This window comes from Natator depressus, chromosome 9, assembly GCF_965152275.1.
Source record: "Natator depressus isolate rNatDep1 chromosome 9, rNatDep2.hap1, whole genome shotgun sequence".
Classification (NCBI taxonomy): Eukaryota; Metazoa; Chordata; order Testudines; family Cheloniidae; genus Natator; species Natator depressus.
The window spans coordinates 38,934,785-38,952,523 of NC_134242.1; the positions used below are offsets into that span (position 1 = coordinate 38,934,785).

The 17,739-nt window shown below is 39.2% G+C and overlaps 1 protein-coding gene across 4 annotated transcripts in view; it reads right to left on the reverse strand.

Moving 5' to 3' along the window:
- The window catches only part of PXYLP1 (2-phosphoxylose phosphatase 1), a 98,478-nt gene that overhangs the window by 51,167 nt on the left and 29,572 nt on the right, over positions 1 to 17,739 (reverse strand). For all 4 annotated transcript variants that reach the window (XM_074962974.1, XM_074962977.1, XM_074962976.1 and 1 more), the window contains one exon: positions 13,127 to 13,258. In XM_074962974.1, the coding sequence (XP_074819075.1) occupies positions 13,127 to 13,205 (79 nt within the window). In that variant the 5' untranslated portion in view covers positions 13,206 to 13,258. The remainder of the gene's footprint in view (positions 1 to 13,126; positions 13,259 to 17,739) is intronic.

Below are 17,739 nucleotides of genomic sequence, written 5' to 3' on the forward strand. Positions count from 1 at the left end.
ATTTTAAAAAGGTTGAGCTATTTTTAAGCACAGGAGTAAAAGAGTGTAGTTCTTCTGTTAAATGAAAAATGTCAGTTATTTTCTTAAACAGCCTGAAGACCAAGGAAAGTTGGTGGAAAGTGAAAATCTGGCAGCGATACTAGGTTGTGGAGGTTCCCCCTTTATTGATCTGGTCAAAAAAGATCAGATTTGATTTGACAGAGCCAGAGTTGCAGTAGTTAAAAAAAAAAAAGTTATTTTGTGCATTCACATTAGTTTATGTTAAACAAAACTAGGGCTGTCAAGCGATTAAAAAAATTAATCACAATTAAGAGCACGATTAAAAAAATTAATCGTGATGAATCGCACTGTTAAACAATAATAGAATACCATTTATTTAAATATTTTTGGATGATTTCTACATTCAAATATATTGATTTCAATTACAACACAGAATACAAATTGTACGGTGCTCACTTGATATTTATTTTTAATTACAAATATTTGCAATGTAAAAAACAAAATAGCATTTTTCAATTCACCTAATACCATTCAATTCAAAATACAAGTACTGTAGTGCAATCTCTTTATCATGAAAGTTGAACTTACAAACGTAGAATTATGTACACAAAAAAACCACATGCAAAAACAAATCAATGTAAAACTTTAGAGCCTAAAAGTCCACTTAGTCCTACTTCTTGTTCAGCCAATCACTCAGACATACAAGTTTGTTTACAAATGCAGGAGATAATGCTGCCCTTTTCTTGTTTACAAGGTCACCTGAAAGTGAGAACAGGTGTTCGCATGGCACTGTTGTGGCAGGCATCACAAGATATTTATGTGCCAGATGCGCTGAAGATTCAGATGTCCCTTCATGCTTCAACCACCATTCCAGAGGACATCCATCCATGCTAATGACAGGTTCTGCTTGATAACAATCCAAAGCAGTGTGGATTGGCGCATGTTCATTTTCATCATCTGAGTCAGATGGCACCTGCAGAAGTTTATTTTCTTTTTTGACGGTTCGGGTTCTGTAGTTTCCGCATCAGAGTGTTGCTCTTTTAAGACTTATGAAAGCATGCTCCACACCTCGTCCCTCTCAGATTTTGGAAGGCACTTCAGATTCTTAAATCTTGGCTCCAGTGCTGTAGCTATCTTTAGAAATCTCACATTGGTATCTTTGTTGCATTTTGTCAAATCTGCAGTAAAAATGTTCTTAAAACGAACATGTGCTGGGTCATCATCCGAGACTGCTAGAACATGAAATATATGGCAAAATGTTGGTAAAACAGAGCAGGAGACATACAATTCTCTCCCAAGGAGTTCAGTCACAAATTTAATAAATGCATTATTTTTTTAATGAGCATTATCAGCATGGAAGCATGTCCTCTGGAATGGTGGCTGAAGCATGAAGGGGCATATGAATGTTTAGCATATCTGGCACGTAAATACCTTGCAACACTATAAAAGTGCCATGCGAGTGTTGTTCACCTTCAGGTGACAATTGTAAATAAGAAGTGGGCAGCATTATCTCCTGTAAATGTAAAGAAACTTGTTTCTCTTCGTGTGGCTGAACAAGAGACAGGACTGAGTGGACTCATAGGCTCTAAAGTTTTACATTGTTTTGGTTTTGAGCTCAGTTATGTAACAACAACAAAAATAAATATATATTTGTAAGTTACACCTCCAGGATAAAGAGATCGCACTACAGTACTTGTATGAGGTGAACTGAAAAATACTATTTCTTTTGTTTAACATTTTTACAATGCAAATATTTGTAATAAAAATAATAATATATAATGAGCACTGTACACATTGTATCCTGTGTTGTAATTGAAATCAATATATTTTAAAATGTAGAAAATATCCACAAATTTTTAATAAATTTTAATTGGCATTCTATTGTTTAACAATGCATTAGAACTGCAATTAATCGCAATTAATTTATCACAATTAATTTTTTGAGTTAATAGCATGAGTTAACTGTGATTAATCGACAGCCCTAAACAAAATTAATGAGCTCCCAGTATCCCATTCACAAGACATATGGATGCATGTAGAAAGTGAGGAAATTTCCACTGAAATTCTGAGACCTCACCCATTCATTAAACATGCAGTTGCATGATTTAACAAAGTGGAATGGAATTTAAGTTTTCAAAAGAAAGGGACTGTGGAACAGATGCTGCTCAGGTTTCTACTGATAGACTTTAGAGTGTCAAATGAATTTTTAAAAAAACAAGACTTCCCCCAGGCTATCGTGTCCCCACTTCCCTCCAAAAAAGGGAGGAGGGAAGGTCAGGAGTTCCCTTCCTACCCTGTGCTATTGCTTTTCTTTACAGTTTAGCATTAGCACACATGGAAGCAATCCCACCTTTAACAACACTGTGACACTTCAAACTCCACTTAGATGTTAGTTTTAATACTGCCTTGCCACTACTATTGTCATAACCAGAACAGGGTCATCAGTACGGAACTTCAACTGAGGAGGCCTCTAATTTGGAACTTTACTGAACTATGGTACGTGAAATGCAACTGTGAAAGTTAGTAAACACAAAACCAACTTCCTCGATCATGTGGGGCAGACATTTTACCTTCCATTTGCTCCAGACACCCATCTTCTCTGCATGCAGCCACAGCTAGGTTGCTTTCATTATAGCCCTATCTATGTCAGATACTGGGGAAGATACAGATGCTGCATGGCCCATGTAAGAAAAAAGAAATAGAGCACTGCATGCCACCTGCATGCAGGTGGCATTGCAGTCCCACTAGCCTCACCATCTCCAACTGAGATTTCTGAGGATTGCTTTACTATTTCCAGATGCGTTATCTGGAAACTTTGCAATAGTTCAATGAAGTAAACAAAATCATACGTGGCTGGCCATTGTGCAGTTGGCATGCAGAGGCAAGGTTCTACACTGATGACATTACTTTTACCAAAGTGCAACAGAGAAGGCATAACAGTGTTATGTTTTGAGACTGAGTTAAATTAAATCTGTTAAACTGTATAATGGAGGCTTGAATTTCATCACAGTACACCTATATGGCTCCAGAACACTTTTATAGATTTTTTTTTAATTGGCATAACAGCAAGGATATGTGGCATTGCTTAGAGAACTTTCAGCATTTCTGACTTGTCAAAAATAAAACCACCATACTGGTTGTAAACATTTTCAAATTCTATAGAAGACAAATGTAATCCTGCACTTTGAAAGCGTTATTAAAATCAATGTATTGTTTGTGCTATGCGTGATCTAGTAACAAGATGTGAACACGATTGCTTACATACAGTAAAACGGGCATGTTATTTTCCTACCCGCAGGGGCTTGTTTGAGATCCTTGGATGAAAGGTGGTATGTAGAGTGCAATGTAATCTTGTAAATTGTATAATTTTTACCAGTTTATCTAGAATGCTGTCATAGCACATCACACTGTGAGCTAATTAGGACTGAACCCTAAAGTCTGCCAAACTCAACTCAGGATGAAAGATATAGAGACTGAATAACGTACTTACTGATGGTAAAATGAAGTATGCTTGATAGATTCTTGACAAAAGAAACTAGTACAAGTTAACTGTAACAAACACCACAAACATGGACACCAATTGCTGTAAGTATCCAGTGTAAGAGAAGAAAACCGGGAAAGAAGCATGGCCTTAAGAACAGAGACATGAAATGTAGGTGCTCTGTGTTCTAGTTTTCTTTGTCTTCATCTGTGGCAGAGGTGAAAGTGTGCAGCAGTTCCTTGTGCCTGAATTGTTCTTTTTCTCTCTCTTAAAATAAAAAAAAAACCCTCAGAAACCTTTTTCATTTCCCTCTGCATTTCCAGAAACAATTTTTCTCTTTTTCTTTCCCTTCAAATTGGTCAAGTGACTGGCGAATTATGATACTAGACATCTTGTTCTTCCGCTTTTCAATGTTTGTAATTCAGCAGTGGCCATTGAAATGAGAGGGTTAACAGGCATATTAATGATAGTTAATCCTTGGAATGTGGTAAGGGTAACATTTTCTGCTCATTTTTTAATTCCAAAGCTTTCTTACAAGAGACAAAATGCTAAGGATATAAACCTACATTTTCTTCCAAAGTATATACTGCTACATAAAATTGGCAGGTTTTCCCTCTTGTGCTTGACCATCTGCTATCCTGAACTAATCTTTCGTTTATTTTATCCTTGCACTGCTAGCGATACTGAGTAATGCCCTGCTTAGCAAAGTGTTCACAAAACCAGTTATTCCAAATTACAGAGTTTAGCTGCGCCTATCTCACAGTTGGTCATAATGGCCACTAGGACATGGATGTTTGCCTCAGACTAGCAAGGAGCACATGCCCAAGAGGACATTGCTGAAAAGTCATCTTACAGCAACACTACAATGGAGAAGTTTACGCTGAGGAAGCACACAATGTTAAATGTACAGGTAAGTGTCTTTTGGAGTTTGGAGAAGTAGAGCTCAAAAACTCTACCAGACAGGCACCTACGCAGTGACTTGTGCACTGTGGGAGAAGAATTTGCTCCACTGGGACTTTTATACAAACATGTGCACCTACGCTGGCACTGAAGTAGCAGAGAGTGGCACAGAGAAAGTCGACAAAGGTTAGCCTCGCTTGTCTGCTCCAAACAGTGGTGTGCGCATCTGTGCATTGTGAATGCTGGGGGTCCAAAACAACAGTTGGCACACTGAATTCCTCCAAATGAAAATGGGAAGATTTCAAAACACTAATTTTACCCGTGACAGATATAGCAATGTCCTGCCACATCCTTGGGAAACTTTATTGAATGATTTTTTTTTTAAAGTAACTTCAGGAGAAGGGATTCCATTAAAACGTAAGTGATCAAAACCTGCCTGAAGGGAAAGCATTAAAATCCACAGAATCAGCATGGAAGCAACTTAAGAAATCTTATTAGTCAGCGAAGATATGCAAACCCTGGAATACAAGAAAGGGTTAGGAAAAACTCCCGCATTATTAAATGACATGATACTTTAGTCTGAATAAACTATTATCTCTTTTCAAAAAATGGAAACCAGCACAACTGAGGATAATGGAACAGAACAGACTGAGGGCTAAAATGTAAGATGAAGATTAAGAGGGCTAAGAAGAAACCTGAACAGCTAGCCAAAGAAAAAGGAATTTTAAGTGTATCAGAAATAAAAGCTTGCAGGACCACCTATACATCTACTAGAGCGCCAGGGTTGTAACAAGGGGGCAACTGAGAAGAATAAAGGAAAATTCAGGAAAGATACACAACGACCTATTTACATTCTTCATCACAGAGAATGATTAAGAGATACCTATGCCAGAGTTATTCTTCATTGAAGGGTAAGGCACAGCCAGAGACAAAAAGTTCCAAGCAGAAGACCAATGAACTATTATGAGAAATTAGATTGCAATTAATAACCAGGACTAGATGGTATTCATTTTGAAAGCTCTGAACTAAAATGAAATGGGCTAGACTAATGCATTCTGAATTAATTGTGAGCACTCAGGAAAATGATCAAGCGTGACTGAACAGCTCCAACAAAGCATCAGCCTAAAAAACAAGAGGCTGTATTAAAAGGGGGCAGAGTACAACAGAGATGTAAAATGTCACTATGAAAGCTAAAGGTACTTTCCTACCTTGAACACTGTATTTAGTTTTGATCATAGCATCTCAGTAAAATCCAGCATAAAAAGAAGAGTCTACAAGAAGGCAACAGATAGAGGTCTGGGTGGGGGCAATAGGAGAACTTTCATCTGACAATGATTTAAGAAGCTACAAGGGGCTAGATTCAAGTCTTGGTGCACCACCCCAGCAGCAGAAAGCCTGCCAGGAGCAGGATGGTGGAATTAAAGCACCCAAACTCCCCACCACTGAGTGGCACACAAATAGCCAGCACAACCCAAAAAGAGTGGCAGTAATGGCTCCAAAATATATCCCTCTGGGTAACCCTCAGAGGTGTGGTGGCTCCTATTCAGCCACAGTTCTAACTTAAAAGCTGCACTACCATGGAAATCCCAAGGACGAATCACAATGCAAACGCTGCACTAAGAGGCATATCTGCCATGGGACTTAAGGGGCCAGGCTGGCTCAAGTTGGTGAAGTTTGCACCTCCCTGAAAGCAGCAAGCTAAATTTAATCCTAGGGCTACATAGTTTGGAAAGAAAGATATGATAAATAGATAGACAATAATAAATCGATGCCAATCAAGCCCCGCCTATTTATTCTTTCCTGTAAACAAAAACAAGATGGGCTTTGGAATGAAAAGGCAATAATTTAAAATGGATATTGATATGCAAAACCCATGTTTACGCAATACATAAACTCTGGAACCAACTTCCACAAGATATTGAGTCATGTAGCATAGAAGATAAAAACATATTGGAATCAGAAATGCATCTTTAATTCCCTGAAAAGCAGCATGACTCAGAGCAACAGTCAATCAATGGATGAAAAGGAATTTTTGTAGGTGGCTGGGTGGTTGAATAACTGCTGAATTACCTATGTTGGTAAGGATATATTAGGAAAGAAAAGACTAACACATTTTCAAAGTGAAGAAATCTAGTTTATACATTCAAAGGTGAGCAGAATTTAAAATCAAGTACAGATGCAGAATATAAAATTAATAGTTACATTTCTAAAACAGCTAATTTCAGAGGGTGAAATCCTGCCTCCAGTGAAGTTAAACTCCCTTCAACTTCAATGGGGAGAGGATTTCACTCAGAGTCTTTTGAATAGACTTGACAGGGTACAACTTCACAGGCAAAGTAATAACCAAACACACAGGTATTCTACAAAACTCCACTCTGATGCCTTAGTTATTAGAAACAAAACCGAGAATTAGATATCAAGGTTAATTGGACACGGAAAGACTCATAAAGGTGGGAACTCCTAGCAAATATAGTTTGGTTCCAGTTTTATCCAAAACCCTTTGCTTGGTTGAACCACAGTAGTCTGAACTACTTTTACTATTTATCCAAAATTCAAACCAAGAATTAAACTGGAATTAGGGTGCATTTATTAGGGTTCCACCTTTTTTAATTTGGAAGCAGGAATTCGTTTTTTATTTTGATGAGTATTTAAAGTAGGAATTATATTAATAAAGATGACTATTACAATTACAAGGCTTAAATATAATTGTTAATTACATGCAACACTTTTTGCACATTCAGTCACCAGATTCAAGCCTGCTTGTATGAGATAGCTATTTGTTACCAACACTCTTGATTTTCCATTCTCATTTCCCTCCTGCTATAATTTGGTCTGAGTGATGTCTTAAGATTTTTAGAAACCTAGCTATTGATTTAGAATTAGTTTTTGCCAAATATTAAGCTTGCACGCTCTCGCTCTCTCTCTCTCTCCCCCTCCCCCATATATATACATACACATTTTTAATCATGTTTTAACCTGACTCGCACAATCTGTGTTTAGAGCTCAGCAAACCATCACAGACGGGGTCAAAACATAGGATTAAACTGAGTTTACAAACAGTTCTGTGGCCTAGAAAATACTTTTTTCACACTTTTCCATATTAACTGACCAAATCCTGTTTAAACCAAGTCAGCCTGAGCTGTGGTAAAGCAGAGTTTTTAAAATGGTTCCTCTAACATACTCAATTGTGGTCTTTGTGGAAAGAAGCAGGAGCTGCCATCCATCCCTATGCATTCATTGTGCCTTTTTCTCTTAAAGACTCAATTTCTTGAAAATGTAACAGATTCTGTCACACACACCTACCTCTGCCTCTGTTTAATGGATTATATATTGTACCATAAACTTTAGGTGGTGTGATTTAAAAACATATAGTATTTTAATATATAAACCACACATGAAGAATCATTACTATTGTTCATTCTCTCGATTCAAAGTACAAAGTTCTGGGTGTTTTGTTTTGTGCTTTATTTTTCTTTGCTATTACGGTACTAAGATAAACAATCAGAGACCTTCACTATGCCAAGGTTTAGCTTACTAATTTGTATTAATTTGATAGCAAGTTGAGAAAGAAAAAAATTTCTGTCTTTGTTTTAATTTGATTTTCTTTGGATACAGATGACAACCATAACAAACAAAACAAATGTATTTGCACTACAGAAGATCATTCTAAAGTTAAGCTACATTCTCAATATAGTTAACCTGGTGAACGTCAAAGTGTGTTTTTGTACTTGATTTCCCTTTCTCACTAAAAGCATAAAGTAATTTTCCTTGAAATTGTCAATTTAAGGAGTTGCATGTTTATTATGCAGCAGCAAGGAATTCTCTTAATTATGGAAGATTTATTCTAATTGAAAACCATAAAACTAGTTATCATTTAACAAATTATTCCATTACTGCATGGAATGTTGTTCTGCATCCAATTATTTCAGAGCATTTAAAATGCAACTACTTCACCTTCGAAATAAGAGTCTATTAACAGAACTAAATAGACAACTCTGGGAAGGATGGATGTTGTGGGTTTCAGGGAAGTCAGTTATCTCAACCAAAACAAAGCAATGATACAACTTACATAATACAGTCCCTAAAAATTGTTAACTGTTACCTAAAATTGCTTTTCAGTTTCCTACATAAACCTCCATGGTGTTGATAGAGAAAATTACCAACCTGAAATTCTGCTTCTCTGAAGTAGAACTGCAAGGCTTCAAGAAAGCCTTTACATGGCCAACCAAGTTGTAATCGTGACAAGTCAGAAAGCTATTTAGGGATGGTCCTTTGGGTAACAGCCCAGCAAACTGGCGTTAAATGGAGCAAGAAGTTGGGTGGTCTTTCAAGGGCATTAGTTCACTTAATAGATCTGTGAAGTGTGTCTCTACATTGAACATATGAGGAAGAGGGACCGTTTGAGTATGAAAAGAATATAGGCAGAACAATAAACCCATTAAATGTGGGAGTCCAGTGCCTCACTACAGGAGAATCTTGTATGTCTCTTTAGCACCACCCCACACGGCTAAACCAGAAGCAGAAAACAATGCAAAACAGGAAGGCAAAAGTACCAAAGTGGAGTCAAAGGAGGTGCTCCAAAACACAACCAGAATGACTACTGCGCCACACACACAGGCACTGAAGCACCGATGTAAGTGCCCAAGCAGTAACAAAAAAACCCCAATTCTCAATTGCTAAGGCAGATGCTGATGCACCACAAAAACTAGGTGGGACAATCAAGGCCCACATTAAACACAAAGAAACAAGCACTCTACCAATACAGCATCAAAGCAGTAAAATGAAGGGGCAGATGCCAAAGCCTCCTACAGCAAAACAGATCTGAAGCACTTCCCAGAGTGCTAAAGCACCCAAGCAAAAGGGTCTCACAAAATCAGTTTTTTTAAAAAGTACATGGAACCTTCCCGGAAGGATAAAAGAAGTGCCTAAAACAGTCTGGGGAGAAGGGCCAGAGCAGCAACCGGAAAAGGCAGCTCCTGCAGGGAGTTGCTTGCTGATTACAGAAGAAAAGCATTTAGACTCAGCATGTGGTTCCCGGCCACCAGCAGGAATAGCTGGAGCACTCTCCACCAATTACCCCAGAGGCATCATGCGAAGGGGGGCAGACAGGGTCATGTGCCCCCGCCCTGCGCTTTCCGTCTTCCATTTAGCACAGAGGTTCTAACTCGGGGGCATGGCCCGGCGCACCCCACAGTTTGATGGGAGCCACTCAGGCCCGTGGCAGCCATAAGGCAGACAAAAACAGTATACAAAGAGGCAAAAAAGGATATCATGGCTATTTAGAAGCATAATGTTATATAGAAATAAATATATAATCACCATTTACATGTGTAACATTACTGTACTCAGATATATTTGCAACAGGGCAACAGCTCACATTTACCAATAAACTTTAATTGTCAACAGCTGCATACTGTTTGAGATTTAGCCTACCACATAATAATTCAGGGTTGTAAGATCTGCTAGTTGAAAATATGCTGTGGTATCTGGCAGTCAGAGACAATTAGCTCAAGTAGAATTTTGTTTTAAGCAGCACTTACTTTTCTATACTATTTAAAAATGTAAAGCATACATCAACTCAGAGGCACCATCTGTTCAAGGAAACCTTGCTTTATAGCTGAGCTGATTTGAGTATAATGTTGTACTGTTTGTCAGTAGATCAGCCAACTGAAACAGAGAACGCATCTGGTTCCTAATCCTTTACTTCAAACACTAGACCACACAATCAATAAAGTAAATTATTTAAAAGATGTCCAGAACTCCCTCTGAAACTAGTCTTTTAAAAAGTTTTATATTATATACTTAAGCAAAATACTACAGAAAAATGCTGTAAATCCTCTGTGCACTTACTAGAAAAAGTAAATAAAAGAAAAGTTATCCATGAACAACCCCCCTGCCACATATATCAAGGGGAGGAAAATAGAAAGAGGAGTTATGGACATAAATAGATGCCCATTACTTGAAAACATTACTCAGGATACTTACTAGTTGTACAAATTGGGGGCCTGTCCACCTGAACACTTCCCTATGCATTCATTGTGCCTTTTTCTCTTAAAGACTCAATTTCTTGAAAATGTAACAGATTCTGTCACACACACCTACCTCTGCCTCTGTTTAATGGATTATATATATCCTCTCTGAGTAAGGATTCTTCTTTATGGGGTATCTATTTTTGGTATCACACTCATTTTTACATTTGAGGTAATATTTTTCTGTCTCACATTTTAACTGGCCTCTCTCTAGGACTGTCATAAATATAAAGGGAAGGGTAAACCCCTTTAAAATCCCTCCTGGCCAGAGGAAATCTCCTCTCACCTGTAAAGGGTTAAGAAGCTAAAGGTAACCTCGCTGGCACCTGACCAAAATGACCAATGAGGAGACAAGATACTTTCAAAAGCTGGGAGGAGGGAGAGAAACAAAGGGTATGTGTGTCTGTCTATATTCTGTCTTTGCCGGAGATAGACCAGGAATGAAGCCTTAGAACTTTTAGTAAGTAATCTAGCTAGGTACGTGTTAGATTATGATTTCTTTAAATGGCTGAGAAAAGAATTGTGCTGAATAGAATAACTATTTCTGTCTGTGTATCTTTTTTGTAACTTAAGGTTTTTGCCTAGAGGGGTTCTCTATGTTTTGAATCTAATTATCCTGTAAGGTATCTACCATCCTGACTTTACAGGGGGGATTTTTTTTTTATTTCTATTTACTTCTATTTCTATTAAAAGTCTTTTTGTAAGAAAACTGAATGCTTTTTCATTGTTCTCAGATCCAAGGGTTTGGGTCTGTGGTCACCTATGCAAATTGGTGAGGCTTTTTATCCAACATTTCCCTAGAAAGGGGGGGGTGCAAGTGTTGGGAGGATTGTTCATTGTTCTTAAGATCCAAGGGTCTGGGTCTGTAGTCACCTAGGCAAATTGGTGAGGCTTTTTACCAAACCTTGTCCAGGAAGTGGGGTGCAAGGTTTTGGGAAGTATTTTGGGGGAAAAGACGTGTCCAAACAGCTCTTCCCCAGTAACCAGTATTTGTTTGGTGGTGGTAGCGGCCAATCCAAGGACAAAAGGGTGGAATATTTTGTACCTTGGGGAAGTTTTGACCTAAGCTGGTAAAGATAAGCTTAGGAGGTTTTTCATGCAGGTCCCCACATCTGTACCCTAGAGTTCAGAGTGGGGGAGGAACCTTGACAAGGACTATCACCTCCCACACAAAAAATTAAGGCAGAGGCACATATAGCCGTAAGGCATGGCATGCAGCAGCCTTCAGTGTGCCTGGCTCACATCCTACCCAAGAAGGGCAAATTCTCTAAGAGGATTTTTTTTTTTTTTTTTTTTTTGGTGAGCCATAGGTTTTTGGATTACATTTTGCAGAAGAGTAGTTAATGCAAAAATGCAATGTGAAAACCCTGTGCCTGAAAAACCAGTTAAATATTATTCAAGATATGATACATTTTAAATGCAAGGTACAGTAGAGCCTCAGAGTTATGAACTGACCAATCAACCACACACATCATTTGGAACTGGAAGTACGCAATCAGACAGCAGCAGAGACCAAAAAAAAAAAAAAAAGGCAAATACTGTACAGTACCATGTTAAACATAAACCACTAAAAAAATCAAGAGAAAGTTTAAAAAAAGATTTGACAAGGGAAGGAAACAGTTTCTGTGCACATTTCATTTAAACTAAAATGGTTAAAAGCAGCATTTTTCTTTTGCATAGTAAAGTTTCAAAGCTGTATTAAGTCAATGTTCAGTTGTAAACTTTTGAAAGAACAACCATAACATTTTGTTCAGCGTTATGAACATTTCAGAGTTATGAACAACCTCCATTCCTGAAGTGTTCGTAACTCTGAGGTTCTACTATACTTCTTTATAGGTGTTATTTTGGCTGCTAAACAGAGCACATTTTACTCCATGGATGTGAAAGAAATAGAGAATTACAATGAAAATTTGATAAAATTGAATACAAGGGCTGAAGAGTTCAAGTATTTCCTAACTAAACTACACACATCCAGTGTAGGAGAAGACATTTCCCTAAATTCTGTCTATACTTTTCTCCTTACCTTCAGTCAACACCTATTTATTTTTGTTCGTAATAGTAGAAAGATTAGGTTTGTGCATAGGCCTCACCTTCACTAGGAAATTTCATTTGTAAAGCTGATTTTTGAGTTAGCTGACACAGTGCTGCCTGGAGACAAGGACAAGTCATGCTTAGCACTGTATCTACTAGTTTTGGGTAAACCTTACTGGAACTACCCATGACTAGCTGACAGAACACGAAACATGGATTTGCCTTTTTCTACATCAATCAGTCGCTTGTGGTCAGCATTGTGTCAGCTAACTCAATTGTCAAAAGTTTTGTTAAAACTCAGTTAAATTTCCTTGTGCAGATAAGACGAAAGAAGGGAAGAGTCTCAGCACTCAGTACTGTCAGAGCAATACACTGGATTCCGTCTTGCTTGCTCCAATATAAAACAAATCAATGTTTTTACCTACATCAGCTTTGCATAACTTGATCTTTTGTCAAATTGTCCTGATTTTATAATACAGTGTGCAATGTACCATTTCACTATTTTTATTCTTAAATTATTTTACCTTCTAAAAGGAAATTTAAAAGAAAAAAATATGTACATTTATATAAAAAACACAAATGCTTAAGAAAGGACACAAAAGGCTTTTTTTAAAGGAAAAAACCTAACACATTTGGCTACACTATAGGCATATTGTAGGCAAAAACAAAAGGAGGTTTTACTTACAGAATTGTAGGCTGAGGCTCAAAAAGGCTAATAAGGCTGCCAAAGCCAGCAAGATCAGAAAACGATTTCGGAAAAGCATTATTAGTCGTTCTGCTCTCTCTTCATGGTTTCATCTCCATACATGAACACTTCCTGTGAACGAAACAGACAAGTGTATATTTAACAAGTGGAAGCTTACAGCTACCCTGAAATAAATCCAAGTATAATTTTGGTAGGAGTACAAGAGAGACATGAGGTTATTTCTTGTATGCAAGTTTCAGAGATGCAGAACCTTGATCAAGATACAGGTTTCAGAGTAACAGCCGTGTTGATCTGTATTCACAAAAAGAAAAGGAGTACTTGTGGCACCTTAGAGACTAACCAATTTATTTGAGCATGAGCTTTCGTGAGCTACAGCTCACTTCATCGGATGCATACTGTGGAAAATACAGAAGATGTTTTATACACACAAAAAAATGAAAAAATGGGTGTTTATCACTACAAAAGGTTTTCTCTCCCCCCACCCCACTCTCCTGCTGGTAATAGAACGCTTCAAGTCTCTTCCTTGCCTCTCAGGCCAGTGTACCAAACTGAGCAAATTTTGCAACAAAGTAATTTTTTTCTCTCCAGTCTCTAACAATTATCTTGTAGCGCCAGGGCCGGCCCTAGACATTTTGGTACCCTACGCAGTGCCCCCGCAAGGGGCTGGATTGGGGGCCAGAGGGGAAACCTCCCCCCAGCACAAGCCGGTGGAGCAGAGAGGGTTGTGGCCGGGTCACTCCACTTCCTGATGCCCAGTGAATGCACCCCACACTCATGGGGTGGTTGAAAGTGGAGTGACCAGGCCCCAACCCGCTCCGCTCTGCTCCTCTGGTTCCCAGGCTTGGGACTTGGGGGGCAAGGGCGAACCGCCCTCCACCACTCATCAGCGGCGCAGAGCAGGCTAGGGCTGCGTCGCTCCATTTCCCGCCGCCCCGTGAGTGCAGGGCACCCCGACACCTGCTGCAGTTTCTAGTGGTTCCTGTCTTGATCTGCTAAGTCAGAGCAAAATTTATGGACCTGTATGCAGCATTCCCTAAGAGTTGTGATGAATGTATGAGACAAAGATGTTCATCTATATCAAGGCAGCACTGGTTCTGTCCTGATGGGCCTTTTAATCTTTGTGTATCATTTTCAAAGCAGCACCACTGTAGCCCTCTGGGTTGTTTCTTGGGTGTCAAACAGTGTTAAAGGCAACTTAACCAATCAAACTGGCAAAAGGAAAGAAACAAGGGCAACATCAAGAAGATTACATAGTTACTCAATGTGGCTAGCACACAGCACGATGGAGCATATATTTATGAGGAGATAAATCAAGAGAATGAAAAAGTAGATGTCTAGTCCGGAATCGAGGAGCCCATTTATTAATTAGACCTTACACTGGGGTGCATGATACTGGTGCACAAGAAATCTGCACCGTTTACCTGAGGCCTTCTGGGTGGAATTCAAAGTGCTGGTATTGACCTTTAAAGTCCTAAATGGGCCACATTTCTGGAGCGACCACCTCTTCCCTCAAATCATTATTCCCGCAGCAGTAGTCAGTGAATGTGCAGAAAGGGGATGGACTGGTGGCAGGGGTTACCAGCTTGGAAAGGCACTTCCCCACTTAGACCCCCAGAGCCTTGATTTGTTAAACTTTTAGACACACTGAAAAGCTTATAACTTCCCTTGAGAATAGGACAGGATAGGGTATTTGTTAACATGGTATAATTAGACTGTGGGGATGAATTAACTACCTCTAAAAATTTTAATCTAACAGTAGATTTAAGCAGCCTCATGTAATTTTGATTATTATGAGCTTTAAGTATTGTAATGGGGACCTGTGCTTTTCTGGTAATAATTAATCGGATTTCTCAGTACATATGGCTAGGAGGTATAAGTCTTTGCAAGACTGTATCTCTCTCTCTGTCTCAAAGGATACTGACTGTATTGGGAGAACTGGCTTTCCATTTTGTTATACTAATTTCCAAGAGACTATAAAGAACTGAGGGTTCTGAGAAACTAGAAACCGATGCCTGTTGCTATACTTTTTCAAAATGCCACCAGTGCCATAGTTGGCATGGGAACACAGTAAGAAATGCATGGCAGAAACGAGACAGTATAAATGGGAAGGAAGGCCTGTAGTTTAAAGGGCCCTTTTAACTTTCCAGAATAATAGCTCTCACTGTAACTAGTGTAATCTCTTAACGAGAGGTGTGCCAGCCCACTGACTGATGCTAAACTGAGCTGTGAAGGAGAAAAAAGTGAGACATACGGATGGATGATTACAAACTACCAGGAGAGAAAGAAGCAGCTAAGTTAAACAGATGGAAGGACAGAAGGAAAACTACAGGAAAAGCAAAATTAAACGTACAGGGGAGGAAAAGGTAAAATATATGAGGAAGAAAAATCTCAAGAATTAATACCAAACTCCCTCACCTCAATATCATTAGTGAATAATATTGGTATATAATGCAATATGCCACAAAAAGTGGAGAGACAGAAGCGTAGAGAAAGTACGGAGAACAGATGCCTTACATTAGCCGGGATATTTATGGAAGAGTTTAATTAGCTTAAACTTTCACTCTTCTTGCAATTAAGATTTAATGTTTAGACTAAGTAGTTCAGAAATTGTAAATAAGAAAGCAAGATTCTTTTTTAAATTATACATGTTTTGGCATGCTAACGAATTATAATCATTATGTTATGATTGATTTGTGACAGTCCCTGTAGAGTAACTGTATTCAATAAATGGTCTGCCAATGAAATTCGTTATCAGCTCTCACTTGATATCAAGTATCATGGGATCAGATGCACATATACAGTACTGTGAAATGAAACAACAGGTTTAAAATACTGATAGGTGTGGTATTCAAGAGAAAAACAGCATTAAGACTGCAAACATTAAGTAGAAGCAAATACAATCAATAAGAATAGATGTTGGTTATAGTGGCTGGACATTCAACTGGCAACTTTGAGAAGTATATGCTAATTGAGTAGTACACAAAAAGAGGGGGGTTAGAAAGTGTAAACTAAGGGCAGGAAAATGAATTCTCCCCCAAAACCAAAACCCCTCCATGTGATCAAAAAAAGAGGAGGAGAAGAACACACAGTCAATGTGCTTTTGGTGTTAGGCCTTGTCTACACTACAAAATTAAGCTGACCTAAGTTAAGTCGACGTACAGCCACCACAGTAATTCCTGCAGTGCTTCATGTCCACACTATGCCCCCGGTCATGCACATCCTCACCAGGAGCCCTTCCACAGACTTAACTATGTGGGGCACTGACAGCTGGAGCCCCTCCACCATGGGGTTAACAGCCAGAGCTGTTGGCCCTGGGGAAAGGGGGGCTCCAGCTGTGAGCCTCACGTGGGGCTGACAGCGTGGGCTGTCGGCCCCAGGGTGGGGAGGCAACAGCTGTGAGCCCTGCACAGGGCTGACAGCCAACAGGCAATGTAGGTAATGCAATGTCTACATCAGTGGTGGGCAACCTGTGGCCTGTCAGGATAATCTGCTGGCAGGCCGCAAGACCGTGTTTACATTGACCGTCTACAGGCATGGCCGCCTGCAACTCCCAGGGGCCGCCGTTTGCTGTTCCCAGTCAATGGGAGCTGCGGGAAGTGGCGCGGGCTGCAGGAACATGCTGGGCACCATTTCCTCCAGCTCCCACTGGCCAGGTGAACCTCAGCCACTGGGAGCTGCAGGCGGCTATGCCTGTGGACAGTCAATGTAAACACTGTTTTGGGGCCCAACAGCAAATTACCCTGACAGGCCACGCGTTGCCCACCACTGGTCTACACAGACACTGTGTCACCCTAACTACATTTATCTAACCACTACGCCTTTTGCCGAGGTGGAGTTATTAGGTCGATGTAGTGGGAGACTTACATTGGCGGGAGCAACATTGTAATGTACATACTTACAGATTGAGGTCAACGTAAGCTGCCTTTTGTGGACCTAACTCTGTGGTGTAGACCAAGCCTTAGACATACACTGTTACAGAATTAGAGATATTGCTGCAGAATTAAAGCTCACAGTATTACAGAGCAGCTGCTGTTTGGATGACATTTGGAGTATACTGATCTTTATCTATTTACTTGATGGGTGGTTCAGAGTGCAGGTCATGTCCTAGCCTCACTGTCTCCACCTGAAAGCTCTCAGTACCCGAAGGCCAATTTTATCACCAACAATTGACATAACATTGGCTCTACTTGTTGGCTCGTGATCCTCCAGGCTTTGACATTCTTGTTCTACAAGATGAATAAACACTGTACTGCTAGAAACGCAGTCCACACTCAGCATTCTCAGCACTGGCATTCTATCAGCAGGTTAATAAATTGGTATAAATCACAGCATTTATTGCACATAACTGACGATATAGATATTCAGCTCAAGACAATGTTAGTCTGGATAAAGAAATTCTGCTGAACCACAAACTTCATTCAGACATTATTAATCGTAAGACATACAAAATCAACCTAGAATTTAAAATCGAATGATGTAATACCTCCTATAACCAAATGTAGCTAATAATTAAAAGAAAAGCTATTCCGACACCTAATACAGTATATGTCCTTGCTATATGATTTTTTTTATTTTCCTCCCTCTTAAATTGT